The 23,904-nt window shown below is 53.4% G+C and overlaps 2 protein-coding genes across 15 annotated transcripts in view; both read left to right on the top strand.

Annotated features, from left to right (window-relative positions):
* The window catches only part of RALGPS1 (Ral GEF with PH domain and SH3 binding motif 1), a 269,898-nt gene extending 248,757 nt beyond the window's left edge, over positions 1–21,141 (top strand). For 6 of the 12 annotated variants that reach the window (XM_032478473.1, XM_032478471.1, XM_032478472.1 and 3 more), the window contains 5 exons: positions 7,092–7,175; positions 8,526–8,631; positions 10,497–10,589; positions 10,749–10,854; positions 12,608–16,640. In XM_032478473.1, the coding sequence (XP_032334364.1) occupies positions 7,092–7,175; positions 8,526–8,631; positions 10,497–10,589; positions 10,749–10,854; positions 12,608–12,768 (550 nt within the window). In that variant the 3' untranslated portion in view covers positions 12,769–16,640. The other 6 variants (XM_032478475.1, XM_032478480.1, XM_032478477.1 and 3 more) reach the window with 3 other exon arrangements.
* Positions 21,142–23,131: 1,990 nt separating this feature from the next.
* The window catches only part of GARNL3 (GTPase activating Rap/RanGAP domain like 3), a 138,734-nt gene continuing 137,961 nt past the window's right edge, over positions 23,132–23,904 (top strand). For 2 of the 3 annotated variants that reach the window (XR_004319493.1, XM_032478463.1), the window contains exon 1: positions 23,133–23,297. Coding sequence is in view for 1 of the 3 variants with exons in the window: in XM_032478462.1 (XP_032334353.1) it covers positions 23,173–23,297 (125 nt within the window). In the remaining 2 variants the exon portion in view is untranslated. Of the gene's footprint in view, positions 23,298–23,904 lie in introns of all 3 variants that reach the window. The other variant, XM_032478462.1, reaches the window with a different exon arrangement.

A 23,904-nucleotide genomic window follows, 5' to 3' on the forward strand; every position in this document is an offset into this window, starting at 1 on the left:
CAGCCCTGAAGAGCACGTTGGAGCCCCCAGAGCCCCAGGGACCCACCGGTCTGCTCTCTGGGAGTGGGCCAGGCATGGCCACCAAGCCCTGTTCCTGCTGGGACTATGGAGTAAGGGTTCAGAGGGCAAGGGGGACCTTCCACTGCTGCTCTCATCCTCCTGTCCCCTCACCCATCTCAGCCTCAGCAAGGTCTCAGAACCTGTGGGCTGAGGAGGGACAGGAATAGACTGGAGCCATGAGGCGGCCAGACCCAGGGAGGTGTTGGTCATTTCTCAGCCTCCGGGCTGCCCTCAAGGCCCTCTCCTGTCTTTGGAGCCCAGAGGACAGGTGGTGGTCCTGGGTCAGGGCCCTCAAGAACCAGAGGCCAGAGTCACTGGGGAGGGTGGGACTCTCCCTCACATTAGACCTGCCGTTTTCTCACCTCAGGGTCCTGGGAGGTCTCAGAAAGGGAAGGGGGAGGGGGGCTTAGCCAGGCCTGCCGGTAAGAGTTAACTGCTGCTTCTTTGTGCCTGAGTCGGCACTAAAGTGAGAGCAAGAATATCAGCCTAGGAGCGAAACATTTTAAATGAGGTTTTTAGAAAGAGCAAAGCGGGTGATAGGGATGAACACGTATGCGTGTACATGTGAAAGTACAGAGTATCATTCATCGTGGTTAGCCCTGCCTGTAGAGTTACTGAGTGAGTTTCTTTCCTTAATTTTCTTTTTCTGTATCCTCCACATTTTGTACAATGGGTAAATGGTTCTTTAACACCCAGGGAAAAAAACAACAGTTAACTTTTTAAAAGAGGGTATAATCGGGAATGTTTACCGGTCTGTTTTTAAGAGGTGAAATATGAAAGCATGTCACGAAGTTCTTTACAAGGTACTCAGCCACCCATCTTCTCCAGTCTGGCATTGCCGGGCTGCGTGGAGGAGCCTGCTCACCTGGCTTATGGGCCAAAACATGGGTGGTGGAGAGACCAGGAGGCAGAGGGGTCCTTGGAGGAAGCCCCGGGTGAGAGAGGGGAGGAGAGCAGGAGGGGACGGCGCATCAGCCCCTCTGTACCCCGGGGCAGGGACGGGGAGGGCTGCAGCCGGGGGCAGGGCATGGCTCACAGCCGGGGTGGGAGACAGACTCAGTCAGCCATGCCAGGTGCCCAGCAGGTGGAAGAAGACGTGGGGCACACAGAGGGAGAGTCCACCAGGGCGACCCGAGCCAGACTGCGGATCCAGGGGTGGCTTCTGATAGGGGCGATGGTTCAGCAGAAGCTGGAGGACGTTTGGGGAAGAGGACCACAGTGGGCCCTCCAAGGGGTCCTGGGACCGAGGAGGCTGTGAGACCAGAGTCGTGTTCCAGGAGGGGAGAGGTGGCCCAGGAATGCTGGGTATCCCCGAGTCTCTGCAGGAGATGGGGCTCCATGATGTGCCCTGGTCTCTGAAGTTCTTAGAATGCCTCTGCAGTGAGGGACTGTGGTGGCTTCCGGACACTATCAGCTGCGCTGGAAGGGGCCTGAGGTCAAGGCTGCTTACTGTCTCAGTGACCTTGGGCATGTCTCTCAACCTCGCTGAGCCTCAGGTTCCCAACCCTACAGTGAGAATACTGGTAGGAAATAGTTGGCACACAGGTGGAGTTGCTACATTCGGGGAACTTACTCTGGGATTTGTATGAGTCTCACTCAGTAAGAACCTCTTGCTGTCAAGCAAGTGATCCAGGAGTCTAAGGCTGGGTGGAGAGAAGAGAAAATTCCCTAAATGGCAGTTCACTCATCATGGGATGGATGGACTACAATGAAGACAAGTGTCCACCAGCCCTGCTGGTCTCCAGCATGACACTGAACTGTGGGGAGGGCCCCTTTAAGAGGGTGCTGTAGGCAGCTGGCCCCACAGGTGCTCTGGGGTGTAGAGCTTGGCTTGTTGCTTTTAGCCTATGAAATCTTCCAACATCCTTAGGGAGACCCAGGGAAAGCAGAATCATGGCAGCAGAGCCCCAAGCCTGCTACCCTCAATTCAGAGCCTTTAAAAATACTCCTTTTCTTCCTGGAGACAATCAGAGGACTCTGGCAGATGCCCTGATACAAGAGTGCCTCTTGATTCCCAAACTGCACAGCATGTTGGGAGACGGAAGCGAGGCTTTGTGGGCGACCCTGGAGTGAGGGGTCCACCTCAGCTGAAGTGTAACCCTGAGGATGGCCGTTTCCTTGGTGACTCTCACAAATGGCCTCACTGCCCCCCGCCCCATGGCGGAGGCCTAGGAACCCCACAGGCTCGTGCCCCTCACCCGCCCACCTCTCCGTCTGGTTTCCCCAGATCCATCCTGCTCTGTGTTCCCATTCTGCTGCTCTGCCTCTAGTGGCAGCCCAGTTGGGCGATGCTCCAAGCTTCTGATTTTGGTTTCCCCTCAATATTCCATCTCTTGCCTTGCTCTCAGCAACGGACACTGAAGTCTGACAAGTGAGGCTCCACCCATGAGCTCAGGCCCCTCTAGGAGAGAAGAGCAGGCAACTGTCCCTGGCCTTTTGCTTGACCTTGTCCTTGGGCCCTGACAGACGGGGCTGGGCCCTACCTGCTAGCTACTGCAGCTTCACAGGTAGCTGAGAAATCTCTGCCCACAGCCTCTCTGTCCGGTACCTATGACCCCTCAGAGTCGAGTCCTAGAAGGTGGGCAGGACCCTCCTTCCATCGTGTGTTGCCCCCTCTACCATACCTGCTGTGCTCCCCTCTCTTTCTGCAGCCTAGGTTTCTAGAAACTGTCAGCTTACACAGGGGAAGATGGACACCTCACAGCTCCCAAGTTTACACATTATATCTTCACTCAGCCTCAGAGCCTGACGCTCAGCCTCTCAAATCTGGTTCCTAAATGGATCAGGTGTTCTGTCCACTCAGCTAAGCATGTGGTACAAATATGGCTTCTAGGAACCCACTCAGTGAATCAGGGACACTGCCCAGAGAAAATGTGACTCCCAGATAGGAAAAGTCCTTTAACAAGTCCTGCTAGAAGGGACATCCCAGGGTCCAGCAGACTCAGGGAGGCAGCTTCCAGCCCGCAGATGAGGGTGGCTCGTCAGGAAGTGACCAGGCCCAAGCCCTGGTCTACTGGGACGGCTTCCCGTCACGGGTTTGCTGGCGCAGGTGGACACTGCTGATGAGCAGCGTCACCTGGACCCGTCCCCAGCTGCGCTCCTACAAGGGGCTCCATGCACTGGAGGTAGAAGAATGACTCCTGAGACCTCAGTGTAATTATTATCCAAGACTCCTCCTTGCTCCCCACTCCCAACCAGCAACAGAAACTCAGGGCTTTTTGAAATTTAACCCCCAAGATACCTACCACCTAGTGTGTACCAGAAAGCCATTGAGAGGAAGATGCCTTTCAGACCTGCCTCGGCTAATTTGAATTCTTACCATGCCATTGGCCCGGGCAGGACCCTGGCTACTTCCATCTCAACAGTAGCACTTGTCTTCTTCTTCCTAGTGTTGTGACCTTGGGCAAGTTACTCCACCTCTCTAAGCCTCAGACTCCTTATCTATAAGGTGGGGATAAAAATAGTGCCTGCCCCACAGTGTTGTGTGATTAAACAGGATAATGATTGAATACTGCTTAGCACATTGCCGGTACCCATCACCCCCATCATCCAAATCATCTCATCATCCCCATCATCACTGTCATCTTACCATTTGACCACCCTCATCCCATCATCATCATCATCACTATCATCCTGTAACCATCATCATCATCCCCGTTATCCTCTTCCTCCTCATCATCTTGAACACGCTTTGAGACTGAGGTGTTCTACTTGGTTGCCAGCCTACGTCTTCCCCAGACCAGACTTCCCATGAGGAGGTTTACCTACTGCAGCCAAGATCTATCCCTGGGAGGGAACAGTAAGATGGCCTTTCCGGGATACATTCTGTCAGCCACGTGTTCCCAGAGTGATGCTGGGAAAAGTGTCTGTGGTTCTGAAGTTGGGAGCCCCCATGTCAATTGGAGAAATCCCATGATGTCTGGAGTTCACCACTGCCCATTCATTTTGCATTTCTGGCCCTGAACATTCAAATAACAAATCTTCTCAAAGCAGGAAAGTGATCAGATGGTCTGGTTCCAGTGCCTGAAGATCCTGGCTGCTCTGTGCTGATGCTAGCAGACCAGCCAGAGCCACCCCACCTGTGACAGCCCTCCTCCAGTCCTCAAGGGCTTGCCTTGGGAGGGAAGGCTGGCCACCACCCTGTCTCTATGGTCCTAAAAGTTGGCTTTGGAGAAAAGTCACCATTACAGTGCCCTTCAAGGCCAGAGTCACCTCCCCAGGGTCCAGGTGGAGCAGGCTCTGATCTCCTCCACCTGGAGCAGATTGACTGATGGGCCCTCCACTCACATTGGAAAGACGTCCTCCCTTTGTGGGCATCTATGTCTCCATCCCTAATGACAGGCCAGTGGGGTGGGACGAGTAGCTTCACCTCCTTGAGCCCCAGTTTCCTCATCTAAGGTGGGTGAGAGCAGTGCCCCTCACAGAGTTGGGATGAACCGTGTATGAAAGTACTTAGCCATCTCATGGTAGGCAGATCATAAGTGGCAGCTGCTCTTAAGTGTCAGGCAGCCAAAACCATCAGGAGAATTCTCCCATTGGGGAAGCCAAGAGACCAGGGAACTGGGAAATGGCCCCGGGAAATGGCCCCATCCCAGGAGATCCAGAGTCTAAGAATTTGTGGCCATTCAGTCTCACAGACGCTGACAAAGCCCGTTCAGTGTGAGCTGCAGCAGAAACTTACAGGTAATGGTGCCTCCGAGAGCAGAATGCCAGGAAGCTGCCCACAAGGTGCTGGCTCCAAAGGACCCAGACCCTATGGCCGACTCCTCCACGTGCGACAGCCCAACCTCTGTCCCACCCTGAAAAGTGCAAGAGGAACTTGGAGCATCAGACAGACCTGGGTTCAAATCCTGGCTTACTAGCCTCATGCCTCAGCTAAGTGTCCTCAAATCACTGAAACTCAGTTCCCCATTCTGGAGAGGATAATAGTGCTTAAACAAAACTCGGGCAAGATAACCAATGGCCTGACGCACAGGATCAGTCACTAACTAGTAACTCTTCCCTGGGCCACCCCAGTGGCCCCCAGTATCCCTGCACCCCAACCAGTCCAGTGCGCTGGGGAGCACCTCACTCCTTTAGGAAGAATGTAAGGAAAGATTGCTTAAAAGGCTAGACTGGCTGGAAGATGCTGATTGAAAGCTTTCTGTCAACAAATGTCTGTCCTGCCAAGCATCTGTTAAGTATTCAGCCATGGACTGTCTCAGAAAAGGGGAGAGAATGATGGGGAGAAGATAGCAGCGCTGATCACGTCACCCTGTCTGTGGAACAGTCCGCTGTCATCACTCAGTTTCCTGGGGTACCAGAAACAAAAACTCAAGATAAGAAAGGTGGAAGACAAGGGGCCGAGGATCCAGCTCTGCGAGGGGAGGCTCCATCTCCAACTCCAAATAGACAGCGGCTCTGAGCAGGAATCCAGAGCAGACGAGGAGACGTCCTCCAGGCACAGGGATGTCACTGCAGAAGAGTTCACTGTCAGACCCGGCCCTGACTCAGAAGAGACCGGGGTTATGGCTGGGGAGGAACGCATCCCTGGAGGCAGTCTGTTAGCTGTCCAGGAAGCCTGTTCAAGCCTGGGGCTGAGGTGTGCCGTGGTGTCACACCCAGTTGTAAGGAGAGGGAGGAGACAGGCTGGCCTGTGGGCTGGGAGTTGAGCGTGCCAGGGCCTCAGAACCACGGCTCATGGTGGGGCTGGGGGTGGGGTCAGCCTGTGACCATCATCTGTCACAAGGGTATGGTGGGGTAAGGGCTGAGACCCATTACATTCACGGACTTGGGGACCAAGCACATGCTGCAGCTTTCCATCACCTAAAGAGTAGCTGATGGACAAAAGGGACAGGGTCCTGCAGCAGTTGACCTGGATGACTGTCAGATTCCCACTAGCCCTGAACTTGGGCCTCTGGACAACAAACCCAAGATGGTCATCAGGAACAGTTCTGTCTTGAGTGGAGGAGGGAGGGGCAGGGAGCAATGCAGCCCCCTCTCAGAGGAACCTGAGATCAGTTATGGTGTGATGCACCTGTGCAATGAATGAGGACCTCCCCACACCACTGCCAGGTGTCCAGTGCTGTCGGGCAATGTGCAGCAACCTGGGACTGGCAGTGGACAACAGGGAATGCTTGAAAAAGAAGTCTGGACCTTGTCTGGCTTTATAAATTGGGTTACTTCATTGTTTGGCCAATGAAAAGCTATATATAGCCCAGAGAGAGACCCTACTGCAGTGGTGGGGAGAAGGTTGAGGACCGAGAAGACCCAGGAAGTCATTCTGCTAAGAGAGGAAAGGATAAAGAGAAGGGAGAAAGATGGAAGCCTCCTCCCACATAGGTTAAGCTCCCTGCTTACCTGGAAGCTGCACCTCCCCTGGAAAGGCTCACTGCTGGGGAACTACGGGTGACAGAGAAGCCAGATGGGTGGCCCACGGAGAGGTCCTGGATCATGAACTCTTGGACACTGCAGCAGGCCACAGAGCAGGTTTGCAGGGGACCGTCTGGGGCCAGCAAAGGAGACTGTCCAGTGGAGAAGACAGACGTAGCCCACAGAGGAATTCAGTTGTACCCTGGTGAATAATGATGCTGCACACGCCCCACCTCCCACACTGGGCCAACATGCAAGATGGCCCACAATTCTGCGTCTGTGTGTGCGCATTTCGTTGGATTGACCGTGGAATATTTGGGCTGTATGGCATATTCTGTTAAACATCTCAACCTCACGTTGGGATAAGTGGGTGTGCCTGGATTTTAGTTATCCCTTTGACACTAGAAGAAAGGTGAACATTTAATTAAAAGGTAAAGGAAACACTTAACTGGAAACTTGGGGGCTTGCCCAGGTGGAGGCTCTAGGGGTGTTGTGTTCCCTAACCTAGCAGCTCCAGATGTGCCCCAGATGTGCTTGCAGTGTGACTGGGGAGGCTGGGGGAAGAATTGGTGTTGGGGCTTCCTGAGCTAATGGCCACAGAGTCTGAGATGCCCTTGCCTCTTTCAGGAATAGCTGGTCTTTCCAGGCTTTGACTAAAACTCAGCCCTTTTCCTCTGAAGCAGGGGACGTCTCTATGCCACGCTGGGGCCCAACTGGCGGGTTCCAGTTCGGAATTCTCCCAGAACCCGGAGCTGCGTCTACAGGTATTCATTTACTCATGTGCTCATTTATTTGACAGGTAGCTCTAGGGTGCATATGGGATGCCAGGTACTGAGCTAGAGGCTGCGGATGAGGACACAGCCTTGACCTCAGTCTGTGGGGCTGTTGCTTCAGGAGAGATGGAAAAGGAATGGAAAATCACAGGTGCCAGTGATCCAGAGAGGAGGCCTCCCTGGAGGAAAGATTGGAAGAGTGACAGGAATTAGCCAAATAAAGGGAAGGGAGGCGTAGGCGCAACAATACCCCCAGCCCGAGGGACAGCGACAGCCCAGACCATGAGGCAGGAAGAGCGGGCTGGGCTGATTCAGGGAGTGAAGGAAAGTTATGAGAAATGAGAAAGAGGAGAGGGCGCCAGACGAGGCTGGAGGGGTGGGCTGGAGCCCCGTCCAGCAGGAGGTAAGGATGGTGGTCTCAAAGGCAATGGGGGTGGGGTTGGATGCGGGAGGGGAAGAGGCTGAGGGTAGTGGCACGACCAGGTCATCCTGGCTGCGGTGTGGAGAGCGCGAGAGAGAAGGCAGGAGTGGACTCAGGGAGGCCAGGGGAGAGCACCGGGCAGTTGTTCAAAGGATGATCAAGTTCTGGTCTGAGGTGGGGAGAGTGGGCTGGCTGAGATGGGCAGTCAGACATATTTAGGACATGGGATCAATGCATCCTTGGGATTGAAGAGGTTTTGGGGTGGGCGGGTGAGAGAAGAAAACCCCCAAGTTTCTGGCTCATGCAGCCTGGTGGATGGTGGTGCCTTTCACTGGGAGGTAGAAGAAGAGCAACTTGGGGGAAGATGCTGGGTTGCGGGAGTTGCCTACCCAGGAAGCAGAAGCTGGAGCTTGGGAGAGAGGCCTGGGCTGCTGCTGCACTTGGACTCTTCGCTTGTAGGTGGCACCTGACTCCCCATAGCAAGGAAGAGCTGCAGGGCACCAGGCTGTGGGGGGCCCTGCCTGGCTTCTCTCTCTACCCCCATCTCTCCCACTTCCTCGATACTCCTCCAAGTCTCCTGCCAACACAAGGAGGGGAACTGCAAAGACCCCAAGCTCCTCAGGCGGAGAGGAAGCCACCGCAGAGGTCAGGATAGGGTAGGGACGCTGCTAGGGCCTTGCAGCGCTCAGAAAGACAGGCCAGGTGTAAGTTCTCAGCAGTGGGTGAGCCAGGGCCACCTTCCTCCAGGCTCTCCATGCCCTCAGGGCCTTCTGCTCCCTGGCCTTGCCCAGCACTGTTGATCCTCCCGCCTGTGGCAGCATCATGGACTCGGTGGTGGGGGACCTGTGGGCCCCAGGGAGTGAGAGGGTGCCTGACCTCAGCTCCTCTGGGACCATGTCTGAATGGTGGTCTCTCCCCAGCCCCACCGGCCCGTGCATCTGTACTGTGGGGAGCTCGGCAGCGGTGCCCACCATGGAGGGGCCTCTGAGAAGGAAAACTTTGCTCAAGGAGGGACGGAAGCCCGCGGTGAGTGCAGATGCACTTCTGTCCAGGGGGAGCATGGGCACCAGGGAGGGCCTGGGCTCCACAGACTGACCAACCAGGGTTCCAGCCTCGGCTGTGCCACTGAGTGGGCAGGGCCTTGGTTTCCACATCTGTAAATTGGAATAAAATAGTCCCTCCATCCTGGGGGACTTGGCAGGAATGTCACGCGTGTGGCAGTGCACACAGTGAGCAGGCAGTGAGTGGGGCAGTGCCATCATCCTGAGGGCGAACAGAACCCTGGAGACCCGGGAGGCCGGGTGGACACTGCACCTGAGAGGGTCAGCACAGCGTGGGTGGTACCCCCATGCACATTCCCTCTCCCCGCCCGGCAGCATCATGAAATGCGTGCTGGAAAGGACAGGGACAGGGACTCAGGAGGCCTCTCAGGCTCCACTGCTAGCCATCAGGTCACCCTGTGCTGAAACTGGATGTCCCGGCTCCATGACCCCCATCAATGGCAGGGTCTCAGCCCCTCCCAGAGGCCTCTTTGTTAGTTCCACGGAGCATCCATGGCAAGTTGCCTGCAAACCGGCCTGTGAGCTGCGTCTCTAGGCAGCATCTGCTCGTGTCTACTCTGCCCTTCCTCTCCTGCTCTGGCTGCTGCTTGCCCCTGTCCACTGCCCACACAGCCACTTGGAGACTCCCCTCCTACCGACGCCCAGTGTGAAGATGCCAGGCCCCTAGCCCAGGTGCTGCTCTAGAATCTCCCGTCTTCGGGTGCCACGTGGTTCTTGTGGGAGAAGAATCTTCACCCCAGCCCTGGGCCAGACTCTGTCCCTTGGACCCAGAGTATCACAAAGCATGCTGTAACATGAGGCCCTATATCTGGCCTGCTATACAGACCTGTCTACTGCCTACCTGTACCCACAGCGAGGCAGTATCCTAAAGGCAGTGTTTTCCCAAATGCTGGTTGGCCCACTGGTGAGTGATGAAGTCAGTCCAGGGGGTCAGGACCCATATTTTCAAGTAGAATAGAATAGACTAGAAAATGTCAGAGTCCCTTCCACATAGTAAAGGTGAGTCTTGTTTCCTGAAGCTTCTTTCAGTTCGACATACATATATACACGTGTGTGGTGCACCCCTGCGGGTGTCGTCAAAAAGGTCAGAAAGCCACTACTTTCACTCTCTTAGGGGACACAGCTCCCCGCTCCCCATGTGAATAGGAGGACTTGGAGGTTGTGATGCAGGGCTGTCTGCTCCTGTACGCTCAACCCTGTCCTTCCAAGACAGGATATCTGCTCTGCCTTTGCAGAACCAAAAGGCCTACTGGTTTTTCCAAACCAAGGAGCAGAGCCCCGAACAGGGGATTCAGCCCTCATGTCTAAGGAACAGAAACCAAGCCCGCAGCTTGGCCCTGTCGGCCGTCCCCACTTCTGGCTATAAACACCCGCAAAGCACCGCCGTTCAGTCTCAGCCAGAGCACCCGCATCGCAGACGCTGTGGTTCTGCTGGGCTATGGTTTATCATGTCCCTGTTTTAAAACTGTTTTTCCCAGAACATTCTTGGGTTCAGGTCACCCGAGCAGATAGAAGTTATGCCTTGGCCCTGCCCTAAACAAGGTGGGGAAAGGAGAGGCTCTGGGAGTAAAGGAGCCAGAGAGGGGAGGGAGGGCTGAGGGCTGAGGGCTGATGAGCTCAGAGGCGCTGGTGAGGAGTCTCCCTCCTCTGGGCCCTGGGGGGGAGTGGCATCGAGGCGGTGGGGGCAGGGAAGAGATGAGGCCTGCCCTGGCACTGATCTGGAGGAGGGGGCGCCCTACCACTCACGTGGCTGGGTCTCTAATCAGGCGGAGGGGGGACTCTGCCCCTTCCACTCGCAGCATTGTCACTCTGCCTCCCCTTCCTCCATAGCTGTCCTCATGGACCAGGTACTGGGTCATACTCTCAGGATCCACCCTCCTGTACTACGGAGCCAAGTCCTTGCGGGGCACAGACAGGAAACACGTACGTTCCACAAAAAGGACTCTCCGTGCTGAGACTTCATTTAGTGCAACCTGCAGGGGAGTGGGTGGGGGCGGGGAAGGACCTTTGCCTGGCTCAGGTCAGCCTTCCTTGGGGAGCGGAGGGTGTGGGCCTCCTGGCCATGCTATTGTTCTTCTGCAGTACAAATCCACACCTGGCAAAAAGGTCTCCATTGTGGGCTGGATGGTGCAGCTGCCCGATGACCCTGAGCACCCGGACATCTTCCAGCTGAATAACCCCGACAAAGGTAGGCAGCAGCCAGGGCTGGTTCCTGCAGCTTCTCTCTACTCTGTTTCTTCCTTTGCCAAATGTGCATTTTGAAACAGTAGGAACTTTTGAGGCTGCTGCTTTCCCTTTGCTTTAGGGAAAAGCACAGGATCCCCTCATTGGTCCACAAATGCTGCTTAGATCGTGGTGGGTGGGAGCAGTGTGCATGGCACGTGGCTGCAGGAATCCTTTTCAACTATCCCCCCTGGAACTGTAGCCTCAGGGTCTTCGAATAAATAACATAACACTGGATAAGGCAGTGACCGTGTGGCTGGAAGGGGCTTGGGGCTCGGGAGGTTTCAGGATGCCCCAGCTTTGCCTGGGCCCTGAGACTCTGACCATGTCCACTCCAAGGCCAAATCAGAGAAGAACTCTTTTATAAAAGCTCCAGTTTTAACTTACCCAGTCATCTCCCATCTTCTCCTGGTTTTATCCTTCCCCCATGACCATGCAGAGAAGGACAGGTTCTGGGTGCCATCTTGTCCAAGAGCCTGGTCTGCACTGACGTTCAGAATAGGCCGTGCTAGTCTCCTCTGTAGCCCATATCTCATGACAAAACTCCAAATTCCCTGGGTCTTAAGTTCTAGGCAGACCAGCTCACTGGAGCTGTAAAGTCCCCGAGCGTCTTTACACCTTCACAGGGGTGTTCCAACGCAGAGTTCACGCACCTACAAATCACCTGCAGATCTTGTTGAAATTCAAATTTGGATTTGGTGGATCTGGGGTGAAGACCAAGATTCTGTGTTTATAACAAGCTCCCAGGTAATGCAGACGCTGCTGCTGGTTGAGTGTCAGGGTTTGAATGTTGTTAGCTGGGAATTAAAGGAACGAGAGCCTCAAGGAGCCCGGGGAATGGAGAGGAGAGAAGCCGAGTTTGCTGTTCTGCTTCTGAGCAATGGAACCATGGACAGCTACCCACGTGTCAGTATGTCCTCAGTCTGGTCACCATTTGAGTTTCTTCCTCGAGTCTCCAGAACCAGATTAGAGGTGATTTCCTTAGGAAGTAAAGGCCATGCCTACACAAGCTTGACCGTACGACCACAGGCCACTCCTGGGGCTGAGCCCAGAGGAAACACTGTGCCCAAGCAGAGGGAAACATGACACAGCAGGTGGCCAGGGCCCATGGATGGAATTCAAGGGGTCTGCGAACTTGGGTGGGGAAAAAATCACATCTCCATTTTCCATGACCTCTAACTCCTTTCATTATAAGTGTTGAACGACTAACTAGAATGTTCACAGTACCTGTGATTTTATCTGCAAGAGACACCATGGATATTTCCACATCGAATATTATCACAGGTACCTCCAAGTCGCATTTTTGCTCACTTCTTTGCGGTCACAGTGCAGTATCAGCCCTGCCCCCAGATCTTGTTATGAGGGCATTAATAGAGAAGCGTGGAAAGAACTATATCACTCATTTATATTTTAGTAGTTTGGTAACTGTATTTCAGTATTATTGATTTTCTTGTATTTATTGTATGTGTTTGAAACATTATTCTGAGACGGGTCCACAGGCTTCACCAAAGCCAAAGGTGTCAAGGCCAGAAAAATGGCTAAGAGCCCTTGTCCAAGAGACAGGCGGGGAGCCTGGGAGGCTCCTCCTCTGTGTACCCCGAGGTTGCCCCCGGCTGTTCCTGACCTTCCCTGGTGTAGGTACCCACGTTCATGCCGCCGTCACAGGCAGAGCCTCCCATGTGACCTTCCTCTTAACCAGCGGTTTCTCTTCCCGGCAGGCAATGTTTACAAGTTCCAGACTGGTTCCCGGTTTCATGCAATACTGTGGCACAAGCATTTGGATGATGCATGTAAAAGCAACAGGCCTCAGGTAAAGTCACCGAAGTCCTGCTTGTCACCCGAAATACCCTCTCCCACCCTTGGGACTAAGGGTCCATAGAAAACAGGGCTCCCCGCTCCCCTCAGAGCCTATCAGTGCCTTTCCCACTAAAGGAAATACCATGGAAACATCCATCAAGGCAGGCAGCAGGTGGGCTGGTGCCCCAAGCATCACGCTACAGCATCTTATTTAGGTCATCCCCCAAAAGCTGATTCATGGGCACACTCCAGTCTGACTAAAGGGACTCCCTGCCCTGCCACACACACACCCTTAGGAATAGTAATACTAACAAATGGTTTGTTGAGAGCCAGTCATGGCTGCTGATGAATGGGGCTCTCTGGCTCCTTGGCACGTTTGAACCAAGGAAACCTCTGGTCTGTGGGGCCTAGCTTGAGGCTCGCTCCCTCCCCCACCACCGCCAGGAATTGGCCGTATCCTTCCAGCATCCTTGTGAGGTAGGTTCTCTTACTGTCCCCATTTTATGCTGAGGACACTGAGGCTCAGAAAGTTCCAGGCACTTGTTTAAGGCCTGTGGTTAGTGAGATCTAGGCCAGGTCGGCCTGACACCAAAGTCTGCGCTTGCCGGCCCTGAGCTCTCGGGCTGCACACTTCAGAGAGCCCTGGCTTACAGCCACACACCATACAGGGGCAGCCAGGAGCTCGCTGCCCCCCTGGGGGTCGGGTGGGCAGAATTTGGGGTGCTGGTGCCAGGATGGGTACTCCTGTCCCTAAGCTCCCTTGTTCGCCAGGGGTCAGCCAGAAGAGGGGCCTGGGGAGCTGGGTCCCTCTCCTCAGCCTGGGGAGGGAGCACCAGGGCTGGAACATCCGGATGGTGGCAGCTTTGAGGAGGAAGGTGGGGAGCAGCTCTGAGGTCTGAGGAGACGTCACCAAAGGCGAGCTCACGACCTGCGGCGTGTGGCATGTGGCGTGTGGGTCTGGGAGGGCAGGGGCTTCGGTTGTGCTGGTCACAGCGCAGTCATGGACTTCTCAGCTCTTCAGAGTGGTTCTCATAAAGCAGAGGAAGGTCTCTAGTGGCCTCTCCCATGATTCTGTGCTCAGTTTGGGCCCATTCGGGATTTTTATCTGTCACATAGGTGGGGACATAAAGGACAAGCTGATCAAAGTATCCAGGATAAGAAGCTAGAAAGCAGAATTAGCAGAAAGTCCTTGACAAACTGAAACAGTGGGACAAGACTGGTATAGGGATAAACTTGAGGTACCACAGGGAAGCTCAAAATAAATTGCATTTGAGTCCCTCAACTCACTTGCTAGGAATTTGTCCGAGGCACAAGCTCACAGGCTCACAGGTATTACGAACGTTCACAGTAGCATCATCCTTAATAGGGAAAAAAAACCTGGAAACCTCAGTGGCCCTCAGTAGATCCCTGTTGTGCAACCCGATAGCGATTAGAAAGGCAGAAGCAGGTCCACGTGTGGTCACCTGAGAGGCGCTCAGGACAGAAGTGAAAGAGCAAAGTGCAAAAACACACGGAAGGGTGATCTCCTTGCATTAAAATACATGTGCATGTTTATTACATGCGTGTTTGTGCACATCAAGTTTCTACAATGACGTACAAGAAACTACAGTTCTACGGTTTCTAGAGCGTATTTTGTGCATTAAGTAAATGTAATTGTCCATCTCCACGATCGGGAGGCCGGAGTCTTTGGTCAGCCGTCACCTCAAGGCTTGAACAAGGCTGGTGCCACCTCAGGCCACATTAAGACAGGAAGAGTGACCTGACCTCCTCGGCTCACCATGCCTGCCCAGGGGGCCCCTCCTTAGCTTGGAGGGCCCCTCTGAGAGCACAGCGCCCTGGACTTGCCCCCATCCCCCCACACAGGTGGCCTGACACCTCTGAGGAGGAGTGACAGGGACTGATAGCCCTGAGGTGGGCCGCACACATGGTCGGGTGGAGAGAGAGGCAGGGCCTTGGTGTCTGCCCCAGGCAACAGCCATGGTGATGTGGGGGCCCCAGCCAGCGGCAGGGATGGTTGTCCTTCTCTGGGTGGGGGCAGCCTGAGGTTAGCAGCAAGTAGCAGGGAACTGGGTCAGACTCACTTGGCAGAGGAGATGTTTGGTCAGTGGGACAAATGGACTGAATTTCATGTGTGGCAAATGTGGTGTACCATGACAAGGTTTTGCAACATGTAGGTGTCTTTGTCCAGTTTTTAGATCTAAGGGGGCAGGGTAGGGGAGTGGGAATCTTCTATTTTTTTTCTACTTTTCCCCTTTCAATTTTTAATTTACTTTCAACCAGATATTCCCACTCTATGTTGTATGTAATAATGAAAAGTTGGCAACAACTAAATATTCCACAGCAGTGGATTATTTAAATAAGCCACAGTACATGCATGGGATGGCTTACAAGGGGGTGCGATGAGGGATGTTAGCATCTATCCCCAAAGCAAATCTCAGAACTTGGATGAATTTTCTTTTCTGTGAAACTGCATTTCCTAAAATTGTATATACTGACACTGAATACACTTAAACCTTATTTATAGCATACGTGTAAGGTGTAAACCACAGCAATAAAACAAACACCTGGTAAAAAACAAACAAGCAAACAAACAAAAAACACCTGGTACCACCAGCCTAAAGGCAGGACCTCCCCCAGGCCTCGGAACACTTCCTTCCCAGGGTCTTCTTCCTCGTTCTGTCTCCCTCCCACCCACCTGTGCCCCATAACCACTCCCCTGCCTGATTTGTTTGTTTACTGTTCCTTTAAAATGTTAACACATGTATTTGATTCCTTAATGTATTGTCTGGTGTACATTTTTTAAACTTTTTTTTGAAGAGTGATTCATTTATTTAGGTTTTTGGAGGGGAGTAGGGGTGTAATTAGGTTTATTTATTCTTTATTTTTAGAAGAGGTACTGGGGATTGAACCCAGGACCTTGTGCGTGCTAAACTTGTGCTCTACCACCCTCCGCCCTAAACTTTTTTTTTTATAAATAGAACCATAAGTGTATATTTTCTTCTGTGACTTACTTTTCTCCTACAGTGTGTTTGTAAGATTCATCCGTCTTGGTGTCCATAGCTGCCATTCACTTATTTGTAATCATTTTTAAACGTCAGTTCTTCTGTCCGTGATCCCAAGAATGATTTCCTGCTTTTTGCTATTTTGAACAGTGCTGCTATGAGCATTCTTATAACTGTCTCCTGGTGCAAGGAGATGCTTTTTTTCCAATTCATCATTTTGACCAAATTGGCACCAAGATGGATTTGTTTTTGATGAAACTGCTTCTCATCAAATCTCCTGGAACCCCACGGCCATGCTGGGGGAGGAGGCCTGGGGCTGGGGGTGGGCTAGCAGCTTTGAGAGGAGAGGGGAACACCCTGGACCTGGGGCTGGTGGTCCCCCCGAGTAAAAGGTGCTGGGATCTGGTCCTGGGGACACAGGTATGGGAAAGTCTTGGGGTTCCCAATATCCCCAAACTTCTCCTTCTTTTTGTGCTTCTGCTTGCCGACTCCTGCCACCCCTCAACCACCACCCTCTCCCACTGGTTTCCCCTCCAGGGGCATATGCTTATCCTGCAGGATTGGTTGCCTCTCCACTCCAAATGCATTTGTATTTTTGACCTGAGGGTAGTGGCTGAGAGCGTGGGCTCTGGAGTCTCAGCCCTGCCACTTACCGCTGTGTATGCCACCTCCCTGAGTCTCAGTTTCCTCATCTTTATAATGGGGATAATTCCAGTACCTGCCTCATGCGGTTGTTGAGAAGACTCGAGGACACAGTCCGTATGAAGCACTGAGAGCCCTGCTGGGCACATGGCAGCCCCGTAACAAAGGGCAACTATTGTTTTGCCATGCCCTCCTCCCCCTACCTGCTCATTCACAGACTGACTGGGAAAGGCCTGGTCTCTTCCCTTAGGGACCACCCCCTGTCTTCTCCAAAAAAGTCCGGAACTTTGACCAGAGGCTGAGCTTTTTTTTCTAGGTACCTGCAAACCTTATGTCATTTGAATAAGTCTCTGCAGGATTTGGCGTGACTTCAAAGGCTTCTGGGAGCCCTGCCTGGGACTGGAGGTGAAGCGCATGTCCTGGGCACCAGCTGTTGGCCGGGGTGCTGGGACACTCACAGCTGGACTTGTGGGAACGTGGCCCACGGCCTCATGGTCCAGAGGGCTCCGCCGGTGCGGGGTCCACCTTCCGAGCCCCAGCAACCCTCATGACACCCATCTGCAGCACCACCTCACGGGGCCGCGGTTGGTCCCCAAACTGTATACCCCACCCTCTCTCTCTGGGCCCTCGTCTGTCCACCAGCTGCTGCTGCGACCAGAGAGCATCCGGCCCACGTTGGGTCCCCAGTGCTTTCTCCTGCACAAAACAGTGGACAGCGTGATCCTATGTGAGGGACCGGAGGGAAGGAACAGGCTATGGAACTGGCTTTTTACACCCCAAATGCGCGGGGTCGCTCGCCCACAGGGCTGCCTCAGATTTTGTACAACCCCCGAAGCGTCCTCTGCGTGTGTGTGCTGTATACGTGTGTGTGCGAGCGAGTGTGAACTCTTCGAGAAACATGCATTTTGGCACAAGACTTGTGACATCACACACTTCATTCTCTTTGAGGCCCTGCTTTAACCTTAAGTGACAGACTTGTCCACCGAGGAAGGTCAGAGTGAGAGCCCAGATCCCCCTGTGTTAAGGGTCCCTCGCATTCTTTTACTGTAAACAAACAATGCCTTAAATTGTGTCTTGTTTTCTGTTCCTATCGGTGCTACTCATCTGGAAGGCCTGCTCCCTGGGCCCCTGGGGCTCTTCCAGGCCTAGTTGCTTTTGGCTCTTCGGAGACAGGACCCAGCTTCAGGACCGTGGACTGGGCCTGCTTGCTTCCTCCCAGCCCCTCCCCGCTCTTCTTGCCCCACCCCCGCGACAGAATGAGAAGTCGCCACGCTTTCTCCCAGCTTCTCCAGGCCGCCTGCACTCAGTGAACGGCTGCATGGAAGCTGCTTTGCACCGACCTCTCCCCGCAGGGCAAGGCTCTGGCTTCCCTCGTCTCACCCCTTTGCCTCCACTGCCAGGGCGGGGCCGCTGGGACTCCTGATTACACTGGGGAGCTGAGTGACACTGAGGCCTTAGGCTTCCCCAGTCTTGCCCCCAAACACAGTCACCAGCAAGTTCTCCATCATCCAAGTCCAAGGGCACAACTGTTGATGACCATGGTGATGAGAGCAAAGCCCTGGGGAGTGAATGGTCTGAGCTCTGCTTTCGGTTAAGAGCTCGTCACGTGAACAACATCTGTCATCTGTCACTCTTTGTCCTATTTTTAAGTGACTTTTATTTTGCACAAATACATTTTTATTTAAAATAATGAATACAATTAGCTTTATTTATGGTAGCTTTATCACCATAGCTTTCTCCCCCACCCCTATCCCTCTTCTCTTTTTTTAATCTGGGTGTCCTGATTCTGAGAAGTTACCCCTAAATGATTTTTCTGAAAGAAACTGAATTTCTGAGTCCTTGTCACTGCCATGGTTTCAGAGTTCATACTAATCAGACACCAAACTACTCTTAAGAGTTTCTGGGGAAGATGCTTCAAAGCAACATCTTAACCAGTAAAATGTAATAGGTCGATTTTAAAACTACCAAAGGACCCACTACTGTATTTTGATCAAACAGTGACCGCTTTTCTGAAAATCCAAATGAATTGGTGAGGAAAGTAATTGTCATCAGGGTCTTATTTTGTGGTTGAGCCTTACTGTGACCAGTAACTTAACCCTCTTTCGTAGAAAAGTCTAGAATATTTTCGTGCCAAGAGAAACTCCAGATGGTAAAGTTGATGCCATCAGGCCTTGGCCATCGGTGCTTTGCACACCCACCCGCAGCTGGGGTCCGGATGCATGCACCTGATTTGTACCAACAATGGCTCACATTAGCGTCTAGAGGTTGGGTGAGTACACCAAGCACTCCAAAGCCCTCTCGCCAGAACCACGCAGTGTTAACACTTTAAACTACATTGAATCTGATTCTACCTGTTAATTTGTTTTAAGTCTTAAGTTTGAATGAAAGTGCAGGACGGGGACATCAGCTACTTATTTTCCTTCCGTTTCACTATTCTTCAAACTGTCCTGGTTTTTCTGACATGAGATATCAGAGACTCCAATCCAAAAACCTCAACATTTTGGGCTCCACTAAATCAGGTATTCCCTGCCCTTTACAGATTTTTCTTGTCTTTCACAAATGTTTTCCTCTGAGCCTGTGAAATAGCACAATTGCAGTTCTTTTCAAAGTGTTTAGTCTTCTCATTAATTGAGACTGATCCCACATACCCTCCCAGAAACATTCTTAGATTGGACTCTCCAACCTTGAACTCACCAGAAGGCTGTAAGGTACTTGGTTCTCCCAACAGGGGCTTAGGGCCAAGCATGTGAGTTAAGTGCTGATTGTTTTCCCAGTACTGGTTTGTCCCTCAGGCTACAGGTGAGGAGGCCCGCAAGCCTGGGACAGAGAGGGCCAGGCACAGACCCCACGGGGGAAAATCCATGGATGGATTCTTACCCTAGATGGAAGCATTTCTTGGTTTTGCTCCTTGACTGTCCATAGTGCACAAATGACTGTGAAAGCATTGAATGTGGTAGGTCTTGCATGTATATGTTGTATCTTCTTTTTCTTAAGCAAAGAGATCATGGCACCCTAGAATGAAAATGGTAGGCTGCTGCCTCCAGACTGAAGTAGGTGGCTGGTGTCCTCATGATGCCCCAGGAACAGCTCATTCACCGCTCCTGGGAGAAATTTTCAGTCCTCTCAGTTGAACACGTTTCAAAACTCAAGATCCGCCAAGTGCATTCTGACAACTGAAATACTTCATGGAGGTTGGATTTGGTGGAAAGCAGTAGAAATATCGTTCTGAGTGTGTCCAGTGGGAGAGTGTGGCCTCCCTTCCCTCCCTGAAGAAGCCCGTTCATTGCCCTGTCCCCACCGTGGAGCCTAAAAAGACACTTGAAAAGGGATTCTGCTTCAGAAAGAACCCACTCTCTCTTGCCAACTGAATTTATAAAGCTTTTTTTTTTCTTTTTTTACCAGTATGCCAGTATTCCTTTCATTGTCTTCCTCCCACCTCCCAAGCCCAAGAAGTATGTATTTTAGGATGCCATTTTACAGGTGGAAAAATGGTCCATGAAAACGGGAAGACATTGGCAAGCAGGGTCCACTTTCATTCCACAGTTGGAGTCTAGAGCTCTGGACACACATTACTGATGCTCAGAACCATGTGAACATTGCTAAAAACAGAACCTAACTTACTTCTTGTGACTTCATAAGTCACTTTAATCAGACCCAAATCATACTGACATGTTGGGTGAGTTCATGTTTAAAAAAAAAAAAAACTATGAGTCCCTTTGAAATCACAGATTCTCTGTGTAAAGCCACTCATTCGCCCATTCATTCTCATCTCTACTTCCTGTGTGCCAGGCTCTACCCGGATAGAAATGGCTGAGGACAAGACAAACCCATCCCCTGCCCTTGTGGAACTGACCACTCAACGAACAAATAGTCCTTCCCATGCCATTTCCTCTCTCTTAGCAAGACCCTGCCTCTCTCCTAGCACTGGGTAGAAACCCTGTGCAGATTCCTCCAGAAAGGCTTCAAAAGGCTTACCAGAATGAACAGCCTCTTGACCTGTGGGTTCAGTTGCTGTCCTAGTGGCTGGTTGGCACAGAGCTATGGTTGGGCACATTGGGGACTCCGAGGTAGAATGAGAGAGTAGGATCAGAATGTTCGCAGTATTTACTTCAGAGGTATTTGGGGTTTTAATTTCAATGTTTAATACAAGTACAGCATGAGCAAGCATTGCACTTTCTTGGGTGTTGAGGACTCGTGCCACGGACCACCTCACAGCCTGTGCTGCCCAAGTGTGGGTTCGCCATGGGCGGCCGCGAAGTCCCTGCTCGCAGCAGCAACACTGGGTCATCTGTCGGTTCTATAACCATTAATCTCTTTATCCATTTCTGAATGACTGTGAGCATTCCGTAATGAAACAATAGTAATTAATTTATTAGTATGGTATAATCTTTAATAAATTTCGTGCCAAAATGCATGGTTTTCCACTTAGCATTCTAAATGTTGTGTAGAGAGTAGTTTTCAATTTCTTATGTATTCTTCCAAGTAAGTTGAAAATCGATTTTTACATTTTGATTCGTTTCTTGTTCAATCTGTTGCACTCTCGGGCTGTCTTTTTTTTTCCAGCAGACCTCCTGCATGCAGTTGTGTAAGGACTTTCCCTAATTCTTGTGAATTGTCTCATCTGCAGTAACCACTGGACATCAGCCCTCTGTGGAATTTAGATTTTTGGTGAAGTATTTTGTTACCTCGGTCTTGTATCAAGTTGCTGTATTTTTCAGCTTGTTACACTGATAATAATTGTTTCACTAATTAAATACTTTAGTGTATAAACATTTTTGTTTACCTCGAAATTAAATGTGTTTTCCAATGAATACGGCTCAATTTATTAAAGTGATGTGCATTTGCTGAAGCCAATAGTTGCTGTGCCAGACAGACACGAAGGAGATGTGGGCACTCAGTATCCAACTAAGAGGTTACTAGAACATCAATGACATACAGGAGCAGTGCCCTCAGTGTCAGTGCTGTCTGCAGTCAGGAGAGGGACTTGGAGGATTTGGGGAAGCTTTAGGGGGCAGGGGCATTTGGAGATTCATTTCAGAGATGGTTGAACACACGGTGGGTGGAGGAGGCAGGAAGACCGAAAGGAGAAGGAGCAGGAGCAGGATGAAGGCTGGGAAAGCAGGCAACCCAGTCTCACTGGGTAAGGGATTTGTGGGGAGTATTGGGATCTAAGTCTGAAGAGATATGTTGGGGGGAGTTCATGATGCTCAGTGAAACCCAGAAACCCACTCTAGTTTGCGTAAGAGAAAAGGAGGGACTGTCTTACAAGGGTTGTCTCATGGAAACTTGAGGGAGAGACCAAGGTTTGGTCTTGAGGGATAGGAAGGAGAAATGGAAAGCCCCCTACATCTTCTCTCTCCCCATCATTCTCTCATGAGACTGCCTTCTCTGCAGGAATGTGCAGCAGTGAAGAAGTACAGGCCTTCTGAGAAAGCACCGTGAAGTTATTGAGGGAGTGTTCACCAAGGTGTGATCCAAACTGGTCGTGGGGGCCCCCGGCCCCGCCTGCCTGGGCTTCCCAGCTAGTGCCTTCCAAACCCGCAGTGGCCAATTCTCCAAGGACACACTCCCACACACACACACACACACACACACACACACACACACACACACACTCTTCAGTCTCTGCTCCACCACCCCAGTCACAGGCCAGCATGGCCACATCTCCCTAGCCATGACAAACTCCACTGCCTGAGGGGCCCTAGCACAATGGCTCCTCCTGATTTACATGGAACGGTGATACCCAGTTTTACCCGGATAGGGTCGCTGCCCTCAGCTCCAGGGGGTTGTTTAAGGGCTCTGAGATGGATGTAGCTGATTTGGGGAGGAGGTGAGGACGATGTGGTGTGGTGCAGGAAAGTGATGAAGTCAAGACTTCAGCCCACAACTGGTAGCCTGCAAAGCTCCAGCCCCTCAGCCTCACTGCGTCAGGCCCCACAGACTCCACCAGGAAACAACAGTACCTCCTCCTGATGGAGAGATCCGCGAGCTAACGCAGACGGTACGGGAGAATTCCTATGCAGCTTCGAGGGCGGACATCGCACCCGGGAGCGCAGCCAGCCGGCCAGGGCCAGGGCACCAGCGGAGGTGAGGCGGAGTGGGCGGGGCCACTGGCGGGCGCGGGGCTGTGGGCAGGTCCTTGTTGAGGAGGGCAGGGACCTTGTGGTGGGCGGGCACAGTCGGGGTTGGGGGCTTTGGAGAGAAAAGGCAGGGCCGTGCCTATGGGTGGAACACGGGGAAGGGCGGCCCCCAGACTACGTCAGGAAGGGTCTAGGGGTACTGAGAGGTGGAGGGGCGACTCTCGAAGAAGCCGACCCTAAGGGTGAGGGTGGGGGCTGCGCGGGAGCTCTGTAGTGGGAGGGTAGGTGGGTGGGGCCTGGGTCTATTCTGAGGGCCAATGATCGGGGGGGATGGGGCGGTGGACAGTACAGAGCTGAGGACCGGGTGGGCGTTTGGGACCTAGCAGAGGTGCTGACAGCCGGCAACGGGAACCCGCGGGGCCTGCGCGGGAGGGGCGTGGCTGGAGTACGGGGCATTGCTGGGGCGCGGGGTGGGGCCTAGATCCGGCTGAGGGGCAAGGAGTGGGGCTGGACTGAAGTCCGGGGCGGGACTGGGGCGGGGTCTGAACTGGCTGAAGAGCACAGAGTGGGAAGGACTGGTTATCAAGGCGGGGCCGGGGAGGGGCCTAGACCCCGCTGAGGGGCGCGGAGCGGGCTGGACTGAAGTTCGGGGAGGGGCCGGGGCGGGGTCTAGGCCGGGTGGAGGCGCGCGGGGCGGGGCGTGGGCTGCAGCGCGCGAGCCGAGCGGCCGGCCGAGCCCCGCCGAGTCCCGAGCCCACCCGAATGCGCCCGAGCCCGCGGCCCCCGCCCGGGGCGATGGAGCCAGAGCCCGGCCGGGCGGCCGCTGCGCTCCTGCGGCAGAAGAGGGCGGCGCTGCGGCGCAGGGGGTGCAGCTTCGAGAGCCCCAGGTACGCGGCCCAGGAGGGGTGAGGCCGGGAGGGACGGAAGCGGGGAGCCGGCCACGTCGGGGGTGGGGGGTTGGCGGTATGGGGGGCCCGAAGGCCGCGAGGCCGCTGCGCGGTGGGGGTCTCTGAGGAGGTCTGAGAGGATCCGGCAAGGAGCCTGAGGCAGCGGCAGGGGATGAAGGCGGTCTGGGCTGCCCGAGCGGCAGGTGAGGGGGGGGCGCCTCAGAGGAGCATCTGGCGAGTGTCGGGAATCCAGACCCGACGAGACGCCCCCAAAGCGTCGGTCCCTTGACAGGCCCCGAGCACAGCCGTGGCTCTGGGCGGATTTCGGGCTGTGGAGAATTGCCCTGCCCGCCTCTCGTAAATGCTCAAGGACAAGGTCGGGAATAGCCCCACTAAAGTCCAAGGGAGGTAAGTCTTCCTCTTCCAGGAGACCTCTCTGCGCTACCCCAGGACCCAGGCCAGCTCCAGCCTCCCCATCCTCGCTCCGCAGGTAACGCACACCTGCTGCCTCATGGCCTCACCCACCCCCGCCGTTGGCCCTCAACATGCCCGGCCCCTCGTGCTCCTCTGACCCGCCGACGCCTTTCCTCTGCCAGGAGGGCCCGTG

This window comes from Camelus ferus, chromosome 4, assembly GCF_009834535.1.
Source record: "Camelus ferus isolate YT-003-E chromosome 4, BCGSAC_Cfer_1.0, whole genome shotgun sequence".
In the NCBI taxonomy this organism is placed as follows: domain Eukaryota; kingdom Metazoa; phylum Chordata; class Mammalia; order Artiodactyla; family Camelidae; genus Camelus; species Camelus ferus.